The sequence below is a fragment of the Mercenaria mercenaria genome, chromosome 12 (genome assembly GCF_021730395.1).
Source record: "Mercenaria mercenaria strain notata chromosome 12, MADL_Memer_1, whole genome shotgun sequence".
Taxonomy (NCBI): Eukaryota; Metazoa; Mollusca; class Bivalvia; order Venerida; family Veneridae; genus Mercenaria; species Mercenaria mercenaria.
Window position 1 is genome coordinate 58,671,501 of NC_069372.1, and position 19,768 is coordinate 58,691,268.

Below are 19,768 nucleotides of genomic sequence, written 5' to 3' on the forward strand. Positions count from 1 at the left end.
TCTGAGCAAGTTAATGATACAAATTCGTTAAAGATCACATATTATTTAGGTATGCTAGAAGCAGTGAATCAGGCTGTAAAATTGTTCAGTAGCTTTATTGGAACACAGCTGAATGCCAGATGAAATAAACCCAAATTTAATATGTCCAATATGTTATTGATATTTCTACTCTAGAGGTCTAAGCAGAGTTGCATTTCCTTTAATCACATAATTTTCTTTCACACACCACACTTTTAAATGCTAACAAGTATTGCAGTAATCTAATTAGGTGTAAATTCTCACATGTACTCTAGTCCAGTTGGATATGCTGAATGCTTCCAGTGATCTTTGCCTGTACTTTCTGTTTTATTAACAGGTCACATTACATGTACCAGTATATACTATAACTGAGATTATGGTTTTAGGTATAAAAATGCTTCTGAAAGAGTATCAGAACCTGCATTTAATATGTAGTGTTATTTCTAGAGCGACGCAGCGGGGCGCCCCGCCCTGCCCTTTTTAATTGCCGCCACGCTGCCCTTAAAATGTGCCCTCCTGCCTTTGATCTTCTGCTAAATCCCGCCCTTTATCCTGTAGACATGCCTCGCTGATATTTTGATCAGCAAATTACGTCACGGCGAGTGCACACAGGTAACGAGAATCAATGAGGTGTTAAGATTAATTGATAAAGTATTGATTATGACTTTTTTGTGTACTGTCAAAAAAGCACCAATTAATAAATTATCAGTAAGCGGACAGCTGATTACCTAGCACGTAAAAAGCGCCCTGTAAAATTTCTTCATGCAAGCTTAACCATTGATTAGTATAATAAGAATATATCTTTGCAGTCTAATCCTACCTTCATTTTTACTAGAAAATCCACAAATTTTAATGAATTTCGAAAGCAAAAATAAGTTAAAGATATCCGTTCACGATTCTAATTACACCCGATGTCGTATGCAAACAACAACAACAACATGCAAATTTTCAATTATTCCTTCAAAAAAGCTGAATATCACTGTTATTTTTTATGATAAGTATCATCATAATTTGAGGAATTATCTCTGGTTTACCTTAGTGAGTCAAGTAAACTTAACAAAAACCACTTTCACATGTCATTCCGAAAGTGTACCTGTATCCGGATAGTACATTTTGGATACATTTTTTTACAAACTTTTATAGCACTTTTCTGTTAATGAAATATTGATGAAAGACCTAATTAATATGACATAAATTTTGATACATATTAGTTTACAATGTGACCTGAAACTGACCTTTTTATTATGTTGTAACATGATCTTGGCTTCAAGCTTATTAGACACATATAACATATAAAAACCCTCCACTATATCATAATTATCCATATGAATAAGTTGACATCCTTGGTAACATTTTTTGAAAAAAAAAAGCTTCAATGAAAGGTTTGACAAAAAATATAAAGTAATGTTAAACCCTTTGTAAACTCTGTTACTGGTTTTGGGAACATATCTTTTACCACTTTACTCTGTGATTTAAAAGTATGTGCACAATAATCATAAGTGTAATAAATACATAACTATAAACATCTAGAAACGTAACTACTGCTACGGTAACTTTCCAGTTTAAAACGGCACTATGCCCCTTTTTGGCAGCACCCTGCCCCTTTTAGACAGCACCCTGCCCTTTCTGAGCTCTAGAAATAACACTAATATGCATACAAAATTTCCTTAAAACTGGCATTGTTTGCATTTTATTTAACTTGAGGTTGAACAACCTTTTATAGTCTGAGATCGTAAAGCTGTCACAAAATTAGGAGTTAATCTATGCATTTGTATATTTCATCAGGAATGTCATCAGCCATTCGGAGGTAGCAGTTTCTTTGACTACGAAGGTCTGCCTTACTGCGAGACACATTACCATCTCAAGCGTGGTTCTCTGTGTGCCGGATGCCAGAAACCAATAGCTGGGCGATGTATTACTGCCATGTATAAAAAGTTCCATCCGGAGCATTTTGTGTGTGCGTTCTGCTTGAAGCAGTTGAATAAAGGAACATTTAAAGAACAGAATGATAGGCCATATTGTCATCCATGTTTTGTTAAATTGTTTGGGTAAAAAGGATTTTAGTTCAAACAGCACTATTTCATCTTTTTCATGATTTTGTTATTAGAACTCTTTAGTGTACCGGTAATCATGATTTCATGTATTTCTGCACATCTTTATTCAGGTTTAGGGTCATTACTCATTACTAAGAGTTTGAATTCTTATGTAAGTGCATTTTGAAATAGCTTTTGCAAGCAAGACTTCAGTCTGTTTTTGTGTGTCTATTTTATATGGTGAACAAGATGAGAGACTCCTTTGAAAATTGTTTCTTCTCAAGGAAACCCTGTTTAATAGGAATATTGACATGGATTTTGAATATAAAGTATATGAGATTCTTCTTAAAGAGTCTCACCTTTTAGATTTGTGTCAGATTTTCAAAATTTAGAAAAATCCCAGTTACTTTCATTATTGTAGATATAAATTAAAAACAGAGTGTTTCCGTAAGTTTTTATGCAGTGTCTGTTCAAATAAACACTTGTGTCATCTATAAAGTAAAATTTTAATATGAAATAGAAGAAATTTAGATTGTACCCTGAAAATATCAACTTAGGTGACATTGATTTATAATTTTTATATTAAAAGACATTGTGAAGGTTGAAAGGAAAACTGTTGTAACTCGTATTAAGTATAGAATTAGTTAAAGTATGAAGAAGTATTCCATTCAGCCCTTGATTGCTAATTTATAGCAGTAACTTTTTGATACACATCCGGAGTTTGGTCCCCAATATAATGTGCTTGTTTCTGGACATGAATTATTTTACAAGTATCTCACCTAAAATGCATGTTTTATCAGTGGGAGGTAAATGGAAAACAAAAAAAAACTATGGAAGTTCTGTCATAATTTTGTTTTTGATAATTTCAACAGTTCATTGATCAGGCGAAAATTACACTAATGAGCTTTTACATAAAAGAATTCTCGCTGCAGGAGTGGGATGAAAAAGATTTTTTGGAGAGATTTTCTTCCAGATTTCCAAAGGTCAAGTACTGGGTATCATAAATCAAAAATCTGGATTTTCTTGTAATTTAACATTTTAACATTTTGTTTAAATTTCAGTAAAGTCTTGGATACTGGTATACATAATTGCTTTTGAAAAGAACAAGATAAAAGAGATATATACACTGTCATATAAAATGTTCAAAAATGTCTTTGAATTTCAACTACCGGTATTTTTACTTTTTCCACATATTAAATATTGTGAGCTGATGGTGCTGTATGCAACACTGTAACAGGTAAAATTATGTTACATTTGATAAGCATAGAAGTTAAAGATTTTGAAATACTTGTCAGGTACCTAAATGCTGCATCTGATGTGCCCTGTGATCTTGCACTTCAAAAACAGATGTTCTCTTTAGATTCTCTCCCTTGTTTTTTAGATTCTTTCCCTTTTATTTATATGTTTCTTTCCAGTATTTTTTTTTTTTTTTGATAATTATTGGTGCTGTTGCGATTTTGTTTTTAGAATGAGACATGATTAAAGATGAAATATGTTGTTTGATTTAGATAGGTTTAACAAAATGAAAGTTGAAAAGTTTTTTTTTTTGTTTAGATTGATTTAGGAATTGTTGTTTCATTAATTATTTTACAGGTCTGATGGTTTACTTTCTATGTATATATTAAGCATATTGATTTGTATTGTATATTACTTGACCTATTAAAACCATAATGAGAATATTTTTGTATGTAGTTTATAAATAAATTAGTAGCCTTTTATACTGTTTTATGAATTAATTTGTTATTTTGTTGATTTGGGATAAAACAATGAGCTGTGTCTTATTAGCTCATCTGATTTTTTGAAAAAAAAATGATGAGTTATTGTCATCACTTGAGCGGTTGTCGGCGTCGGCATCTGCGTCGGCATTGCCTGGTTAAGTTTTATGTTTAGGTCAGCTTTTCTCCTAAACTATCAAAGCTATTGCTTTGAAACTTGGAATACTTGTTCACCATCATAAGCTGACCCTGTATAGCAAGAAACATAACTCCATCTTTCTTTTTGCAAGATTTATGGCCCCTTTTGTACTTAGAAAATATCAGATTTCTTGGTTAAGTTTTATGTTTAGGTCAACTTTTCTCCTAAACTATCAAAGCTATTGCTTTGAAACTTGGAATACTTGTTCACCATCAGAAGCAGACCCTGTACATCAAGAAACATAACTCCATCTTGCTTTTTGCAAGATTTATGGCCCCTTTTGGACTTAGAAAATCAGTTTTCTTGGTTAAGTTTTATGTTTAGGTCAGCTTTTATCCTAAACTATCAAAGCTATTGCTTTAAGACTTGCAACACTTGTTCACCATCATAAGTTGACCCTTTACAGCAAGAAACATAACTCCATCCTGCTTTTTGCAAGATTTATGGCCCCTTTTGGACTTAGAAAATATCAGATTTCTTGGTTAAGTTTTATGTTTAGGTCAACTTTTTCTCTTAAACTATCAAAGCTATTGCTTTAAAACTTGCAACACTTGTTCACCATCATAAGCTGACCCTGTACAGCAAGCAACATAACTCCATCCTGCTTTTTGCAATAATTATTGCCCCTTTTGGACTTAGAAAATCATTTTCTTGGTTGAGTATTATGTTTAAGTCAACTTTTCTCATAAACTATCAAAGCTATTGCTTTAAAACTTGCAACAGTTTTTCACCATCATAAGTGGACACTAAACATCAAGAAACATAACTCTGTCCTGCTTTTTGCAAGAATGATGGCCCTTTGTAGACTTAGAAAATCATGGTTAGGACAATATTTCTATTACACAAAAAAAATCAGATGAGCGTCAGCACCCGCAAGGCGGTGCTCTTGTATTATAGAGGTCCTCAAGTTACCTAATGAGAGCATTTTCACTTTGAATTGTATTGTGGGCACTATGGTTATTAAAATACAACTGAACCGCATCTTTGATCTTTGATCTATAGTGCAGCCCATGTGCTGCTGCATTGTTCTGTAGTTACTAGTTTTTGAAATACAATGGAGCAAGAGAGAAAAAAAAGTACCAGTTATCTGCATCTTTGGATTTGATTGGATATCTTACTTGTTTTTAATAATCATGTTCTGCCTTACTGGACCATACTAGAACTCAAAGTAAAAATTCACCATAATATTAGAAGTTAAGTGGTTTGAATGAAGAGGTAAATAGAAGTTTTCCATTTATTTTGTGCTACCTTTTTGGTCAATTGTACTTGCAATTTTCAGATTTTTACTAGAATATTACTGTATGTTTATACTTCATGACTATATTTCTAATAATAAATAAAAGGGAGATAATTCGCTTTTGAACATTCTTTGCTATTTTTATGCCAATTTTGAATTTTTGTTGCATATAAACATGATGATATTTTCTCCTAGAAGTGCTGTAGTCTATAGTATATGTGCTGTGATTTTACAATGGAATACTACAACTTCAAGCAGGCTTGCACATTCTGGAAGAAACTAACTTAAATAGTTTACAGGGTTATTATCAAGTAGTCAATGCCTTGGCATGATAAAAATTGGTCAGATGTGCACAGATATAAGGACAAGAGAGTTAAGTCTGAGTGGTAAAGTATCTGTGCATCTGAATGATGAACCATGGTATATCAGACATTTAACCACAAGAAGGTCTTAATTGTTTTCCTAGTAACATGCTTATTAAAATATTTGAAGTTTGTATCGTCTTAGATTATATATTTTCTCACATAGGAATTGAGCCTTATATATTACAGTTGTTCATATATTTCATGTAATACAATATTGGCTGTTGGTTTCATATAGCTTTCAGAGACAAACTTTGTGCTCTATTATTTTGTGGAATGATAGAAGTCAGACTCCAAAAGTATAAAGTTTGGCATTGTGTCTACAAGTAGACATTGTCGTTTATATGACTGAAAAATTGTTGAAAAAAGATGTTAAACTGGAACACCCTGTAATAATTATAGAACCATATTATTTTCTGTATTACTTGTTAAAGCACATGTTTTTCACTGGGTCAAAATTTTGCGATTTTGAAATTTTGACTATGTTCGCGAGGTTCAGTATTCGTAAAATTGTAAAAATGATATCCTACTTGAATTAGCATTATCTAATGGTGAATATTTATGTGAGGATTAATTTTTTGCGAAATGTAGGGCCTCGCGAATGTAACGAAAATTAAACATTTCTGCTTTTACAGTATTGGAAGGTTCATTTATTTTTATTTAAGTAAAATTTAAGCTTGCTTTTCCTGTTTGTTTGTTTTTTTACAGAAGTGTAATAGCCAGCACTAGTCACTATATAGGTCTGTATATGTATATTTTTTTATCACACAGATTATGTAACCACTGAAATCATTCATTAAGTGCCATTTTCTCTTCCTACATCGAACTTGTCTTAGTTCGTTATGTCAGCTGAAACTCATAAAGTGTTAATTCTTAGGATTGTTTGAAATCGGCACACCTTCATACATGTATTTATGTACAGTATTTAGCAGTTTATTAAGTATTGTAATTTGTTTTAGATCTTCATTGTAAAGATAAAACAAATTGTTTCAGCAAGTTCTACACAGTATTCCTACACACACAAAAAAGTGATACAGTGTGTAAATTACAGGGTGTATTGGAAAAAAAGACTTTCTACTACATTAGTATGATATCAAATGTTGTACTCCTTAACCTTTACCCTGCTAAATTTCTATAATGGACTGGTCCATCATTCAGTTTGGGCAATACCATTTATTATTCAAAGGGGTGTTCACTGAAAATATACTGACAGAATAGCGAACAGTGCAGACCATGATCAGACTGCATGGAAGTGCAGGCTGATCTTTGTCTGCACTGGTCGCAAAGGCAGAACCACTTGCCACCAGCAGGCTAAAGGTTAAAAGTCAAGTTATGATTTTTACTGATTCACGACTCTTGATATATTTTATTGCAGTTTCAAAATTTTAGAATTTTATGTACTTTAATGTGCATGCTCCTTTAAGAAAAAGGATGGTAAATTAGTATTACCTTTGACTTACTTTTGAACATTTTCATTCTCACTTTATTGTGCAAATGGCATAATTGATACAGATTTTTTGCTCAGGCATGCTCATCTTTATAGAGCTTTTGTAAAGAGTTATTTCTCTTGCTTTGGGTGGTAGTTGCTAGAAATACTGTCTTTGCCTGTCTGCCATCTTTCTTTACTCTAATATTAGAGGTATTATGAAACTCTCTTTAAAGATTTTTTTTAAAACTTATTTAATATAATTCAATTTTCCCAGTTGCTTCATCATTGTGTAAGAAACATATATCTATTTTATATTTTACTGAAAACAACACTTTTTTTAACTTCATTTATGGCATTATATATTACTGTACCCTACGGTGTAATTTCTTGACACCTTGTTCATATATATCTACTGTTGTTAGCATTATATTGAAAAGTTTATTTGCTACAGTTTTGGATAAAATTTTCAGATGTTGCTTTTATTGTCTTTTGATGACTGAATACTTAATCACAGAGATAGGATGTATGCCGTTTCTAATGTTTTCATTTTGATGATTTGAAATTTGTTTTTATTACATGTTAAAATTATATTCCCAAGAGGAAATGAGGTGCCTGGCCAAATAAATAATATTATCTTATTGCAGAGCAACTGTCTTTAAAAGTAACATTTAAGGTAGTGCATCCATAATGACAGATCAGAAATTTCCATGCGATTAATTATTCTCTGTATCCCACTTTGAAATCCTTCGGTTATAACATATAGTTCTTTTTTCATAACAACCAGAAAATTGCCAAAATTGCAGACAAATATTATGTAATCAAACAGAAAATGCTGTTTGTTACTACAGACCCATTACCTTAATTTGGCTGGCCCACAGTTTGCTTTTGATAATATATTAGTAATATTATTTCAGTTGTATGTGAGAAAAAATATTGATTCCAAATTTTAATTCTTACTCTTTCTAAATTTGTGATAGATGTTTAAAACTTATTGTCACATTAATTTAGTTTTCAATATTTGTTTCTCGGACATTGTGATTAAAAATGGCGATACCGTTAGTTCTTTTCAGAACATTCAACAAACTTCCGATAGGCAGAGTTTTCTCCCTTGAAGGATAATTTATGTAGATATTTATCTTGGTTCTAGGTCTGAAAAATTATGACAGTTTGAAAAATATTTTTTCCTTTGGTATATAAACCAGTTATATGCTAGATCTATTGACATTTATTCTGCTTTCTCATATAAAAAAGCAATAAAATATTCAATAAATATGTTATATAATTATAATGTTCTTTTAGTTTTCTATGCTGTCCATGACATTGCCACACACTTGATACATATTGGTGAAAGACTGTCCATTTGTCTCAGTAGGGACTGGGGTTTCTTATACTACAATGAAGGGATGGAGTATATTTTTCCTGATTTTATACAGTAGAGGCCCAAGTCTTGTGAGCACTGTTCGCTGTTCAGTCAGTAAATTTTCAGTGAACACCCCTTCGAATATTTGCTGGTATTGTCCAAATTGAATGATGGACCAGTTCCTTATAGAAATTTAGCAGGATAAAGGTTAAAAACAAAAGATATACCAGAAATAAGGGGTTCAGTAGCCAGCCACTCAGTAAATTAACCAAGACTGGGGCTGGACTGTACAGTGCTTATGAGGGTATTCCACAGACGAATTGTTCTTTGTAAGATATATTTTGGGTAGTATTGTGTGCATGCATGTTGAATTAGGTAGTTCAAGTTCCTGTTAGGGATATGGTGATGTTGATATAAACGGAATTGGTGATACTTGATTTTGTAAAATACAGCCGGAGAAGACTGGTGACGTCATTGTTCTAGGGTTTGCCAGTTTAGGTTTTTTATCATGCGGGAAACACTGCTTGTGAGTTTACAGTTGTTAGAGACATGACATGCTGCTGATCTGCTAATTATTTCACTATTTCTAGTTTGGGTCTTTTGCCGAGTGTGCCAAACAGTTGAACAATATCAGTGTGGTTATCCTATATGACTTTCCGGGACGGGCACTTGATCGTTGCTATTTTTAGCGTCGTTAATGATATTTTCATTTTTCATCAAGGTAGAGCGTAGAGCGAGTTTCAGACAACAATATTTTATGCATGTACCTTATAGTTTTTTTCAAACATTCAAGTATTTATGTGCAAATTCAAAGGCCATGGTGGTATCGCCCACGTCATTTTAATGAATCTGTATATTGTGGAATTACATTTTTTTTCTAGAGGGTGCCTTTTCATAAATATATAGGAAATACTGAACATTGAAATACTTATTTATTACTTTTTTGTGCATATACATATATTTTGACTAGGAACCTATGTTTATTTAAAGTTTGAACCGTTTTTGTGCGATTCACTCGCCGCAAAATGGCTTAATGGCTTTATTAAGTGTGTGCGTTATTCGACAGGGTTTACACATGCATGAACACCAGAAAAGAAAATTTTATGCCTATGAAAATCCAGATCGATCACGTTGTGATCCTGAAGGTTCTATAACTTCTGTGCAACTGTTTACCAACGGTATATCCATTTGTATGAGTTTCGTTTCTTCTTTTCTATTAATCCTTTCAAACATTTTCTTTTCAAATATCGCTATTTCAATTATTTGATACGCCTTTACAAATATCTATACCCTGAAATTCAATAATCTTTTATCTGTACGGTAAATAACCTTATAGGTATACAAAAAAGTAAAAATACGGTGTAGTCATTTTTTAACAGTTTGTGAAATCAATATTTGAGAAGTTTTCATGCATATTAGTCAATAGTTTAAATCATTTTCAATTAATAATGTACATTTAAGGCACTTTTGAAGATTGATATTGAATCTTCTTCATGTATTTTAGCATACGTGGTTTAAAATATTTTTCTTTATATACTAATATGGTAATCGGAGTTATAACCGGAGGTTTGTATAATTCACTAATTTCGCTCTTTAGTATTTTAAGTATTTTTCATCATCTTGTTTCCGGCTAAAACAATGGGTTATTATTATTTCAAGTGATTAGTATAAGTGAGTTTTTTCGCAGATGACGTGGGCTATACATTTGTACATTATAATGATCTCTTGAAATATTTTTACGTGAGTTTTGACATACATTGTAAGTTATACAATGTTGATATAAACATTGCTGTTGCTTTGGTCTGATACCAGTTTTCAACCTTAATAAGGCAATTTCGAAAACTGATGAGAGACGGTGCTTTTTATAGTATCCAAACTTCATCTCTGTCCGGAAAGTATCTCTCAAACGAGATAAGCCAGTGCTTTCTAGCGAGCTGATAATGGTACGTGCTGGTACAATTTACAATGAGTCTGATATGTTTGTCTATTATGACCAGACTTTTAAGGTATTAGCTACAATAACAAAAAAAAAAGAAAATCAGAATTTAAGAAACTTGTGTTAAATATTTTAAAGAGATTCGAACTGCTAACCCTTATGTAACTACATTGACCTTTCGTTAAAAATGGCTTTCGCTGACTTCGACACACTTGCTCAGGACTAAGCTCTGTAGGAATGTGTCGACAACGAAGCCAGCAGCTTAATTCTTCCATGCGGTATTAGCTTTTGACCGCTCTTGCCTTAAGTAATGACAGGGGCATAACTTGGGGTCATCTTCCACCGCCAACAACTGGACAAAATTCTTTGGCATATTGTTACAACATCCGCGGACAAACTTGTCGGTAGGGACATGGACAAGTAAAAGATGTTTGTAATGAATAACATGTAGTAAAATATTGGTATTTGCACAAACAACTCCAGAGATAAAGTAAATAACAAAACTTTATTATTATTCAAAATTGGCACTAAAAAAGATGATCACATACATTTACACATATAATACAAAAATTACAAATAAGTAATGCATGTCGAAATAAATATTACAAATGGTCGGATCAATGAAATGAGCCGCATCATGAAAAAAACAACATAGTGTATTTGCGACCAGCACGGATCTAGACCAGACTGCGAATCCATGTTGTTCGCAAACGGTTTCTCTAATTGCAATAGACTTTGAAAGCGAACAGCATAGATCCTGACCAGACTGCGCGGATGCGCAGGCTGGTCTGGATCCATGCTGGTCGCAAATGCACTATGTTGGTTTTCTCATGGCGTAGCTCAAATACGTACAAAGCTGAACACTTTATGTACACGTTTCAGCAGTGTTTTGGAGTACTAGAGTCTGTAGTGTGAGCCAAAGTTTAGCTCCCTCATAGTTTCAAGGCTAAACACTACCAAAATACGCAGGTCTAGCAGTAGTCTAAATAAAATGAGTCCTACATTTTACTGCGTTACTTACACGGTACAGACTTGTTGTACACATGCTACATGTTGTATAGGCTACGTAAGTGTGTTTTTAATTTTCAATCTTAGAATTCACTGAAACTCTTAATGTTTACCTTATTGACAAAAGGAAGTACTTTCCATCAAAATTTTCAGGGTCTGCGACTAGGCAAATATCCAGATTTCAATCATGAAAATTTTGAGTTCAGTGTGTTTCCAGCAACACATGCAACGTATCAAACATGCCTAAATTTTTTCCAGACGCTCTTTTTACAGGTGCGCATAATAAAAGATAAGAAATGTTCCGCTAATTGAACAATTAAACATTCATGCAACTTATCACTAAAATACTCTGCTACATTTCTAATCTGTTCTAACATCTTTGCACTTACTTTAAAGAACATTCCACGTGATTTAAGAGGCTGATAAGTTTAAGGTGATTTACGGATAATTTTAAGGTGATTCTATTAGTTAATTACAATTCTTATTCGTGTTAAAGTAGTACTTAAATCAAATCAGTAGCTTGATATTTATTATATGTCTAATTTTCAATTAAAAATGAAAAATATCTATCGGTACTTGATAAAACTGGAAAACTGGAAAATAAATCATTTCACAAGTGGAAATAAAATTCAAAAATGTTCTAATGTCTTATAACATTTCATTATCTTTTTCTCCAGATTTTTTTCTTCAGAAAATTGAATTAAGAACTGGCGGTAAGAATCTTGGCATGAGATTGAAAAATAGTCTTTTCAATTCTCATTTGATTTATGGATCTGTTTATTGCATAAATCACAGCGCTGTTTTTATTTACCAAACTTTCGCATCATCCTCTACTAGTTTAAAGGTATTACTGAACTCTGGTCTGAAAATAAATCATTTAATTGCAAAAGAGCAATGAAAATTTGTATATGTACTTCGAACAGAAGCGTCATAACATGAAATGCAGAGAATTTGATATTTAGTAAATAATGAAATTGAAAATGAATTTAAATTACAGGCATGGTTAATATCACAAGATGTACGATGTACCAATTTTAAAATTAAATGTAAGCAGGGCATATGAAAAGACAAAAATAACGGTGGTTTAGATGAAAACTAGTAGCCATCAAAGATGTCTAACAATAATTAAACGAACAAATAAGAAATAACATTATTAAGATGAACAAACTATGTTTGTGGGAGGAAAATGATTACCCGTACTTAACCCTAAACTCCCATACTCTCTCCACCTCATTTCAGCGTCCTCTTTAGTCCCCCTTTAGTTTCCATCCCTACTTTCTCAGACGTCTTCAAACTTGACAACAATGCATGTTTACTTAAAGGTTGTAATGTGTCCTCAATACATATTTAACCCTTTCCCTTTTCCTCCCTTTTGAATGACAGAATATATGCACGAAAAATGTGCATTTAGTCAATACAGTACCATGGAATTATCGATGAAATATCATAAAAAATGAAATTCATCATCAATTTAGAAAGCGTTACAAATGATACATACAAAAACAAAGTGATGAATTCTTAATAAGTTAAGAAACACAGCGATCCTGCTGCGTAAGAACAGTTTAATATCCATAATTGCAGTTTGTAACTCTCACTTAGTTCGGACTTCTAACCAGAATGTGTACTGTTTTCACCTTCGAAAATACAAGTTTGCTTTTAGCCACAAGGTTCTGTTTAACAGATAAACAATACTTGGCTCTCTGTCAAATATATCTAAATGTGAACATCAACACAGATTTTGCTAAATTGATTTTTAATCCAGCTCTCCTGCTTGAGTAGGACTACATTTATGCAATTTGATAATATGTAACATTAACTATTCTTCAGAAAAGTATTGCACTTTAATGTTTGCAGAAAACGGTACGATGTTGCTTATCACTTGAAATTTGATTTTCAGTTTCCCGATATTTTTTCAGTTAATTTCGTTTGGAAGTTTCACATTATCTGATGGCTTGATCATGATTTCTACGAATTTTAACGAAGAATAAGAATGGATAGAATTCCATTGTATTCCATTTCTGACAAAGTAATTATTGTGCGATCCATTCTGGTAATATTTGCCGTTCAAATGACTTTCAAAACAATCATTGTACCACCAGCCTCCCCTATAATGCTCTGCGCAGTTGTCATAGAAACGGTTGTCATTGTCTCGGTCACGTGTGCTAAATGGCATTCCGTCATGGGATCTCCAATATGGCGTCAACGAATCACCGGCATTCCCGTGGTAGCCGCTCACGTGCAGACGATAGTTGTCTTCTTCACTCGAAACTCGGAAGCGGTCATATTCGGCATAGTACTTTTTCCCGCTCCATTCTTCCATATCAATTCTCACTTCGTAGTCATCTGAAATTTAAAAAAAGAAAATATATTGAAAACATACATTTTTATGATAGGGCCTTTATATGCTTACGTAGGTTTGACGCCGGATCTACTATGCGGTGAGAAGCGGCCTAAATTACTTTGCAAGTGTAACTTAAGTAAAATAAGACCAAATAATCCACAAGAAATAATAGTTTAAAAATTTAATTTCATTTCTTCTTTTCTTTTTTAATTTGGATCCTCATTATGCAGTGTGTTGATAATGAGACCCATTCAATGAAGTAAACCAACATTTTGGACGATGATCCAAGTAGACTGCAAGTTCTTGTTATCGTATCATGCGTGGATAGTATCATGCGTGGATAGAGTGGGTGGATGTCGGCTTCATATTTGGCGTCGAGCCATTTAAGTATAAAGAACCGTTTTGTTGTGATGCACCTCATCATGTGTATTATCATAAAACATTTAGCTTCCTTACAGATTTGTTTATATAATGACCTTGCAAACAGACCACTCTAATATACCTTACTATCTACATGCACATCATAAATCAGATACAAATTTATAAAGTGCGCACATGTTTGATGTAACATGCACCCACCTGTGCATACGCTCCGCGCACTAATCCAAAACACAATGCACGCTTTGAAACGGTCTCTGGGATATCAAAGTCTAAAACGATTACATTATCTGCTGGAAACGGAAGCCTTAGCCACTATCTAAAGTAAAATTCCTTTGATATGTTTTTCAGTTTGCAAATCCTTTTCGTTCAAAGCATTTTAAGTTTAATTTTAGAATTGATAGACATACGAGTTGTTTTCTTAAAATTTTCGCGGCTACATAACTAGTATGAATGTTCCAAATATTGCTTTAAAACGTATTTTAACGACATTTAGCTTGAACTTGAACGGAAGTACTGTTGATGGCGTAATATTTGCGCATGCTGGTTTTATTTTCGCTAATATTTGCGAATAATCCCACGCGCGAATTCAACTCGTGAATATTAATTTTGAATCGTATCCTAAAACATAAACACTCACGTTTCACGAATTCTTAACGCCACGAATATGACTTCTTATTATGAAATCGCTAAATAAAGTCTACGCGAAAACTTCACAGTCAACAGTAACGGACACATCCAAACTAGTCGGTATTCGTATTTACTTAATACCCCAGTCACACATACGGCGCGGAAAGGTACGTTTAGCCACGGATAAAAACGTAGTAATTCGTATCTATCCGTATTGATACGTACCTGAGACGTACCTTAACGTAGTAATCCGTATCAATTCGTACCAATCCGTACGGCTCAGATACGGATCGATACGGGTAACTACGTTTCTATCCGTAGCTAGACGTAGCTATTTGCGCCGTATGTGTAACTGTGGTATAACACTGTAGTTCTTACGGCACATTTTAACGGTCACCAAGATTTTGACAAGAGGTTTCGAGTGGAAACAATGAGAACAGGAAGTATTTTACCAACAAATTTAGATAACTGTTGAAAAAAAGAATTTAGTGTTGAGAAATTAACAAAAGTATTTAAAGTTATCAGAGCCTTTAAAACTTATTCTATATGCACTAAGTCTGGGATCTGCTGTTAGTAAACTGATTCTCTATGTGTACCAAAAACATTTTACTCTTTAAAAATGCTGCTCATTTAACGAAAAGTTTCTTTTGAAAGAAAACTTTAAAATACTTAATCAGTCTTAAATACAGAATAAAATGAATATAGCTTATTACTGACTATGACATATGGTGGTCTCCTTTCATTTTCAATATATATTTGCAAAATCTAACAAAGTCAACAATTAATGCTATTCATCCATGTTTAATGTAAAGAAAACGTTGAACTATGCACTGAAAAATGGGATATAGATATTCAAACAAAATAAGTGCAAAGATAAACAGTCATATATTAAAGGTGCTTAATTCAATGTTTCAAGTACTATTGCTGATACACTAAGGGTTTCAAATTGAATTGTCGTGTTTAAAATCACAGGCTACATGTTGAATTTGGTAAATCACTCTTAGATAACACCTCAAAGCTAACTGTTGATAAATTGATGTTAAATCTTGTTCTGATTTGCAGGTTGAATGAGACAATTTACCGTATAGTCTAACAGCAGAGCATTGTTAGGACTTAGTGGAGATTAAACACGAAGTAAGGAACAGCCGATGTGGCATTCGTGACTGGAACCTGGTCTATGTATAATTTTGTGAATTATCTTATGTGATGGACTAATTGATTCATTCAGGATGACGGAACATTACACGCACCCTGTCGCGAGACGGGCACCAGCGCGGCGTCCGCCGCGTATCGAGATGCAAATCCGCCGAGGAATGTATGACCAACGCCACGGTGATCCGTGGGATTATGGAAACGAGGCTGTATGTGACTGTTTTCCAAGGACAAGTAAACACACAATCCCTTCAATGTTTTACGATAAAATCGCTTGTCCACATACAAATTATGCACATATTCAACCGGCACAGGAAACACAGTTTAATTATCCATGGACTGCAAACTCGCTTAGTAGACAGAAAGCACGCGGAGAAGATGACGAACTAAGCGAAAGACTTTCTCTTATATCTGAAGAGGATGACCAGCTTCGATTTTCACCAAACCCTTTACAACGCAACGATCCTGATGTTCTTTCAATACAAACCGCGCCACCGTACTGGTATAAGCGGGAAGGCGACGCGAGAGACAGTAAACCCCCTTTTACCGCACCGGTAAATGACACACAGATTCTCACGAATGGCCGTCGTGCTCAATCAATGCAAGACATACGCGATCCAGCGTACAGAACCGACGGAATGACACCGACGGGAAATAATTACAGCCCAACTGGTAACCGACGGAACAGCCGTTTATCAAACCGCCAGTTTACTGGAACTTACGTCGATCCGCGTAAGTAGGAATATGTAACATGGACCTACTATTAACATAACTATCAAAAGTTAAAGTTTTGTTTAAAAGTCTTCAATGGCACCTAAATATCATTATTATTTTGAAATCTGCTTAGTCCAGAATTAAACTATTTTTTCTTACTTTTTAAAAAGCACAGTTTATTACATACGCATTTCGGTTGATGATTTTCGCTTCTTTACAGCCGGAATTAATAATAAAAGAAATGAGCCACGCCATGAGAAAACCAACATAGTGGCTTTGCGACCAGCATGGATCCAGACCAGCCTCCGCATCCGCGCAGTCTGGTCAGGATCCATGCTGTTTGCTTTCAAAACCTATTGCAATTAGAGAAACTGTTAGCGAACAGCATGGATCCTGACCAGACTGGGCGGATGCGCAGGCTGGTCTGGATCCATGCTGGTCGCAAAGCCACTATGTTAGTTTTCTCATGGCGCGGCTCATATTAGTCATTGCCGCTTTTTCGGAATTCTTATCAAGGTCTCTTCGAAATACTTTTGATTTAGAGACGGAAGCCTAAGATTTACTTGCTCAAACGTAAATAATAATTTCACTATGGTAACCCATGTGAACACTTCATTTTCAGGTGGTAAAGCGTACAACTACAATGTCAATTACACTGGAACCCCGAACCAAAATGCTACACGAAAACCCGTGCAGGACTCAAGAAAACCCGGAACAGCACTGCGATAAAATATTGAATTTCTAATGTGTCAGATTTAGCTTATTATTGAAAAAAATCTAAAACAGTTTTTGTGGTACACTTCAACAATGAGTGCTTTTATATCATGTCAGCCAGGAAAAGACGACTCTTTACATTCTATCTTTATGCAACCTTTTGTTGAATTATATTAAAGGGATGTAATAGATTAAACAATATTGATAAATCTGCTGACATTCGTATCACATTATAGCCAAGAAAATAGTCAAAGAAAAAGCATAACGTTTTGAATTGCACTTGGCATTTCGTTTGTGTTCCTAATAGGTGTGTTCTAAAACCACGAGTATGTCTGAATAATGAAGGCAATGATGATATAATGTGAAAATATTTATTATTGTATATGAATCAAGACATTCAAAACATGACTGAAACCAATTTCGGTGTTGATTAATACAACATATTACAAAGAAAATAGAACTCACCTTGGCTAGTAAGTAGATGTAATTTTTCATTTCCAAGCCAGAATTCGTTCTGAAGTTTTCCGAATCCATTTTTATAATCTGTCCAGTTCCGAGAAAAGTTTTCCCGGCCGTCTACACGCCGCTGTATCACAGTCCAACCTGTATATAAGAATACATTTAATTCTATCAAAAATCAGAGATTGTTTCAGGTTAATATAAAGCACGAGAAATGGCAGGTGAGGTGGTCAATCACATTTAATCAACATTTAATGACATTTTTTACTTTTTGTATATTCTGGTAGAGAATTATTTAAGGACCAAAAAGACCGATTACATAGAGTTAGATTCCTATTTGAAATGTATATTTTATTATTTTTATAAAATTTTGTTATTACTCCCCTTTAATATGAAAGTATATAAAAAGCTGGGTATTTCTTTTTATTTCGATACAATGTCTATTTTTACATTTGCATTTGATAGACATATCAACTATTGAACAATCTGAACCAAAATGCAAGTTTTAAAGCTGTGTGTAGCTTCTGAATTCATTTATTTCCAATCTATCTTGGTTGCGCAACCAAGATAAGCAAAGGGAGGTAATAATAATTTTTCAAACTTGCGTTTCTAATGAATTCCATCTAAATACATAATTTTTAATGCAAATATTTTACAAATATATTACAATATGTCTAATATTTATACATTTCCTTAGGCAAAGTGTGTTTATCAAATTTATACTTATGATAAAATAACTCTATCTTGGTTGGGCAACCAGGATAGGAAAATGAAATTTTAAAAATACCTCCAGTGAAAATCTAATTTGTATTAAGTGTTAAGTGAACATAAATGAATGTAAATGATCAGATGCTAAAGTTTCGAACAAATCCGTTACATGGCCAAAATCTGATTATCCACCTTTAAAGGTTATTATAATGGTGGCTGAACTAAAATGAACAGAGACGAAAAGCTACGCTATCCTTTTTAAGTCTCCAAACTCTAAATAAAAATGTTATGTACAGTGCTCTTTAAGTTACCTATCAACTCGAGGTAACAATGAATAAATGTAATCAATTTGATCTATATGACCGACTAAAATATTGAAGAAATGTGCACCAACTTCACTACTAGCCCTTAAGCGAAAAATATTTTAGTATTCGAAATATTCGATCGCACATATATAATAACCAAATGCACTGGCACCAGATCAGAAAGAAAATGCCTCCGTACGTGTTACACCCTACCCCTAGGTATTCTATAAGAACCATGGTCATGAACGGGAAAATATACTAACCCATTTCAATCGCGTATTTCATACCTAGAACACGCAGGTCAGTAAATGTGTACTACTGATATTAAACAAGCGATAATTTATCTTCAATCGTGCACCAGTCACCTTGTCTCAATATTCCATATTGCAGAGATGCTCCGTATATTTTATGCTTTAGTCAACGTTACAGAAAAAACTTGCGTGAACTTCCCTAATGAACATCCGGTCTAGAGGTCACGACAGTGTGCACATGTTAAGCGAAATGTAAACAAACAAAAACAGAATGCAATATATTCACAGTTTTACGATAAGACTAGAAATGATGAATGAAATTCATCTTGTATATGGTTTTGAATTTGAAATCATACATAGTTATACATCTATTCTGTTTATTTAATTCATTTTGCACATTTATGCTACATATAAACATTTTAGCGCACACGTGTAGTAAAATGACGACTGACATACATTTTCACATCAGCCAATCAGAGTGTGTCTATAATCTAGAACGGAACTTCACCAGGGAAGTTCAAGCAAGTTTTTTGTGTACCTGTAAAAAAACTGTAAACTACACGTTGTTTTTCTAAGATAAGAACTATTGAAGAAATGTGACCGGTACACAACGGAAGATAAATTACCACTTGTTTAATATCAATTGTACACATTTACTGAACTGCGTGTTTTAGATATGAAATACGCGATTGAAATGGGTTGGTATATTTTCCCGTTCACGACCATGGTTCTTATAGAATACCTAGGGGTAGGGTATAACATTAGACTGGCATCAGTCGTTAGAGTCATTACCTGTAAAGCACTTGGCCATAAAATCCT

General features: G+C 33.6%; 3 protein-coding genes across 7 annotated transcripts in view; 2 read left to right on the plus strand and 1 right to left on the minus strand.

Moving 5' to 3' along the window:
• LOC123535270 (paxillin-like) overlaps positions 1 to 8,281 on the plus strand; it is a 35,820-nt gene extending 27,539 nt beyond the window's left edge. For both annotated transcript variants that reach the window (XM_045317861.2, XM_053520170.1), the window contains exon 10: positions 1,804 to 8,281. In XM_045317861.2, coding sequence (XP_045173796.2) covers positions 1,804 to 2,070 — 267 coding nt within the window. In that variant the 3' untranslated portion in view covers positions 2,071 to 8,281. The remainder of the gene's footprint in view (positions 1 to 1,803) is intronic.
• Positions 8,282 to 9,771: 1,490 nt separating this feature from the next.
• LOC123534933 (uncharacterized) lies at positions 9,772 to 17,644 on the plus strand. The gene is made up of 3 exons (XM_045317420.2): positions 9,772 to 9,919; positions 15,709 to 16,530; positions 17,135 to 17,644. The coding sequence occupies exons 2-3, from the start codon at positions 15,876 to 15,878 to the stop codon at positions 17,239 to 17,241; spliced, it is 762 nt and encodes a 253-aa protein (XP_045173355.1). The 5' UTR covers positions 9,772 to 9,919; positions 15,709 to 15,875; the 3' UTR covers positions 17,242 to 17,644.
• The window catches only part of LOC123534932 (fibrinogen-like protein 1), a 46,376-nt gene continuing 37,383 nt past the window's right edge, over positions 10,776 to 19,768 (minus strand). For all 4 annotated transcript variants that reach the window (XM_045317419.2, XM_045317417.2, XM_045317418.2 and 1 more), the window contains exons 4-5: positions 17,692 to 17,829; positions 10,776 to 13,640 (exon numbers count right to left, since the gene is read on the minus strand). In XM_045317419.2, the coding sequence (XP_045173354.1) occupies positions 13,210 to 13,640; positions 17,692 to 17,829 (569 nt within the window). In that variant the 3' untranslated portion in view covers positions 10,776 to 13,209. The remainder of the gene's footprint in view (positions 13,641 to 17,691; positions 17,830 to 19,768) is intronic.

Coding starts and splice junctions, on each gene's coding strand:
- LOC123534933 (XM_045317420.2), top strand. CDS start 15,876: ATGACGGAACATTACACGCACCCTGTCGCGAGACGGGCACCAGCGCGG. Junction 16,531..17,134: donor TGGAACTTACGTCGATCCGC/GTAAGTAGGAAT, acceptor CTTCATTTTCAG/GTGGTAAAGCGTACAACTAC.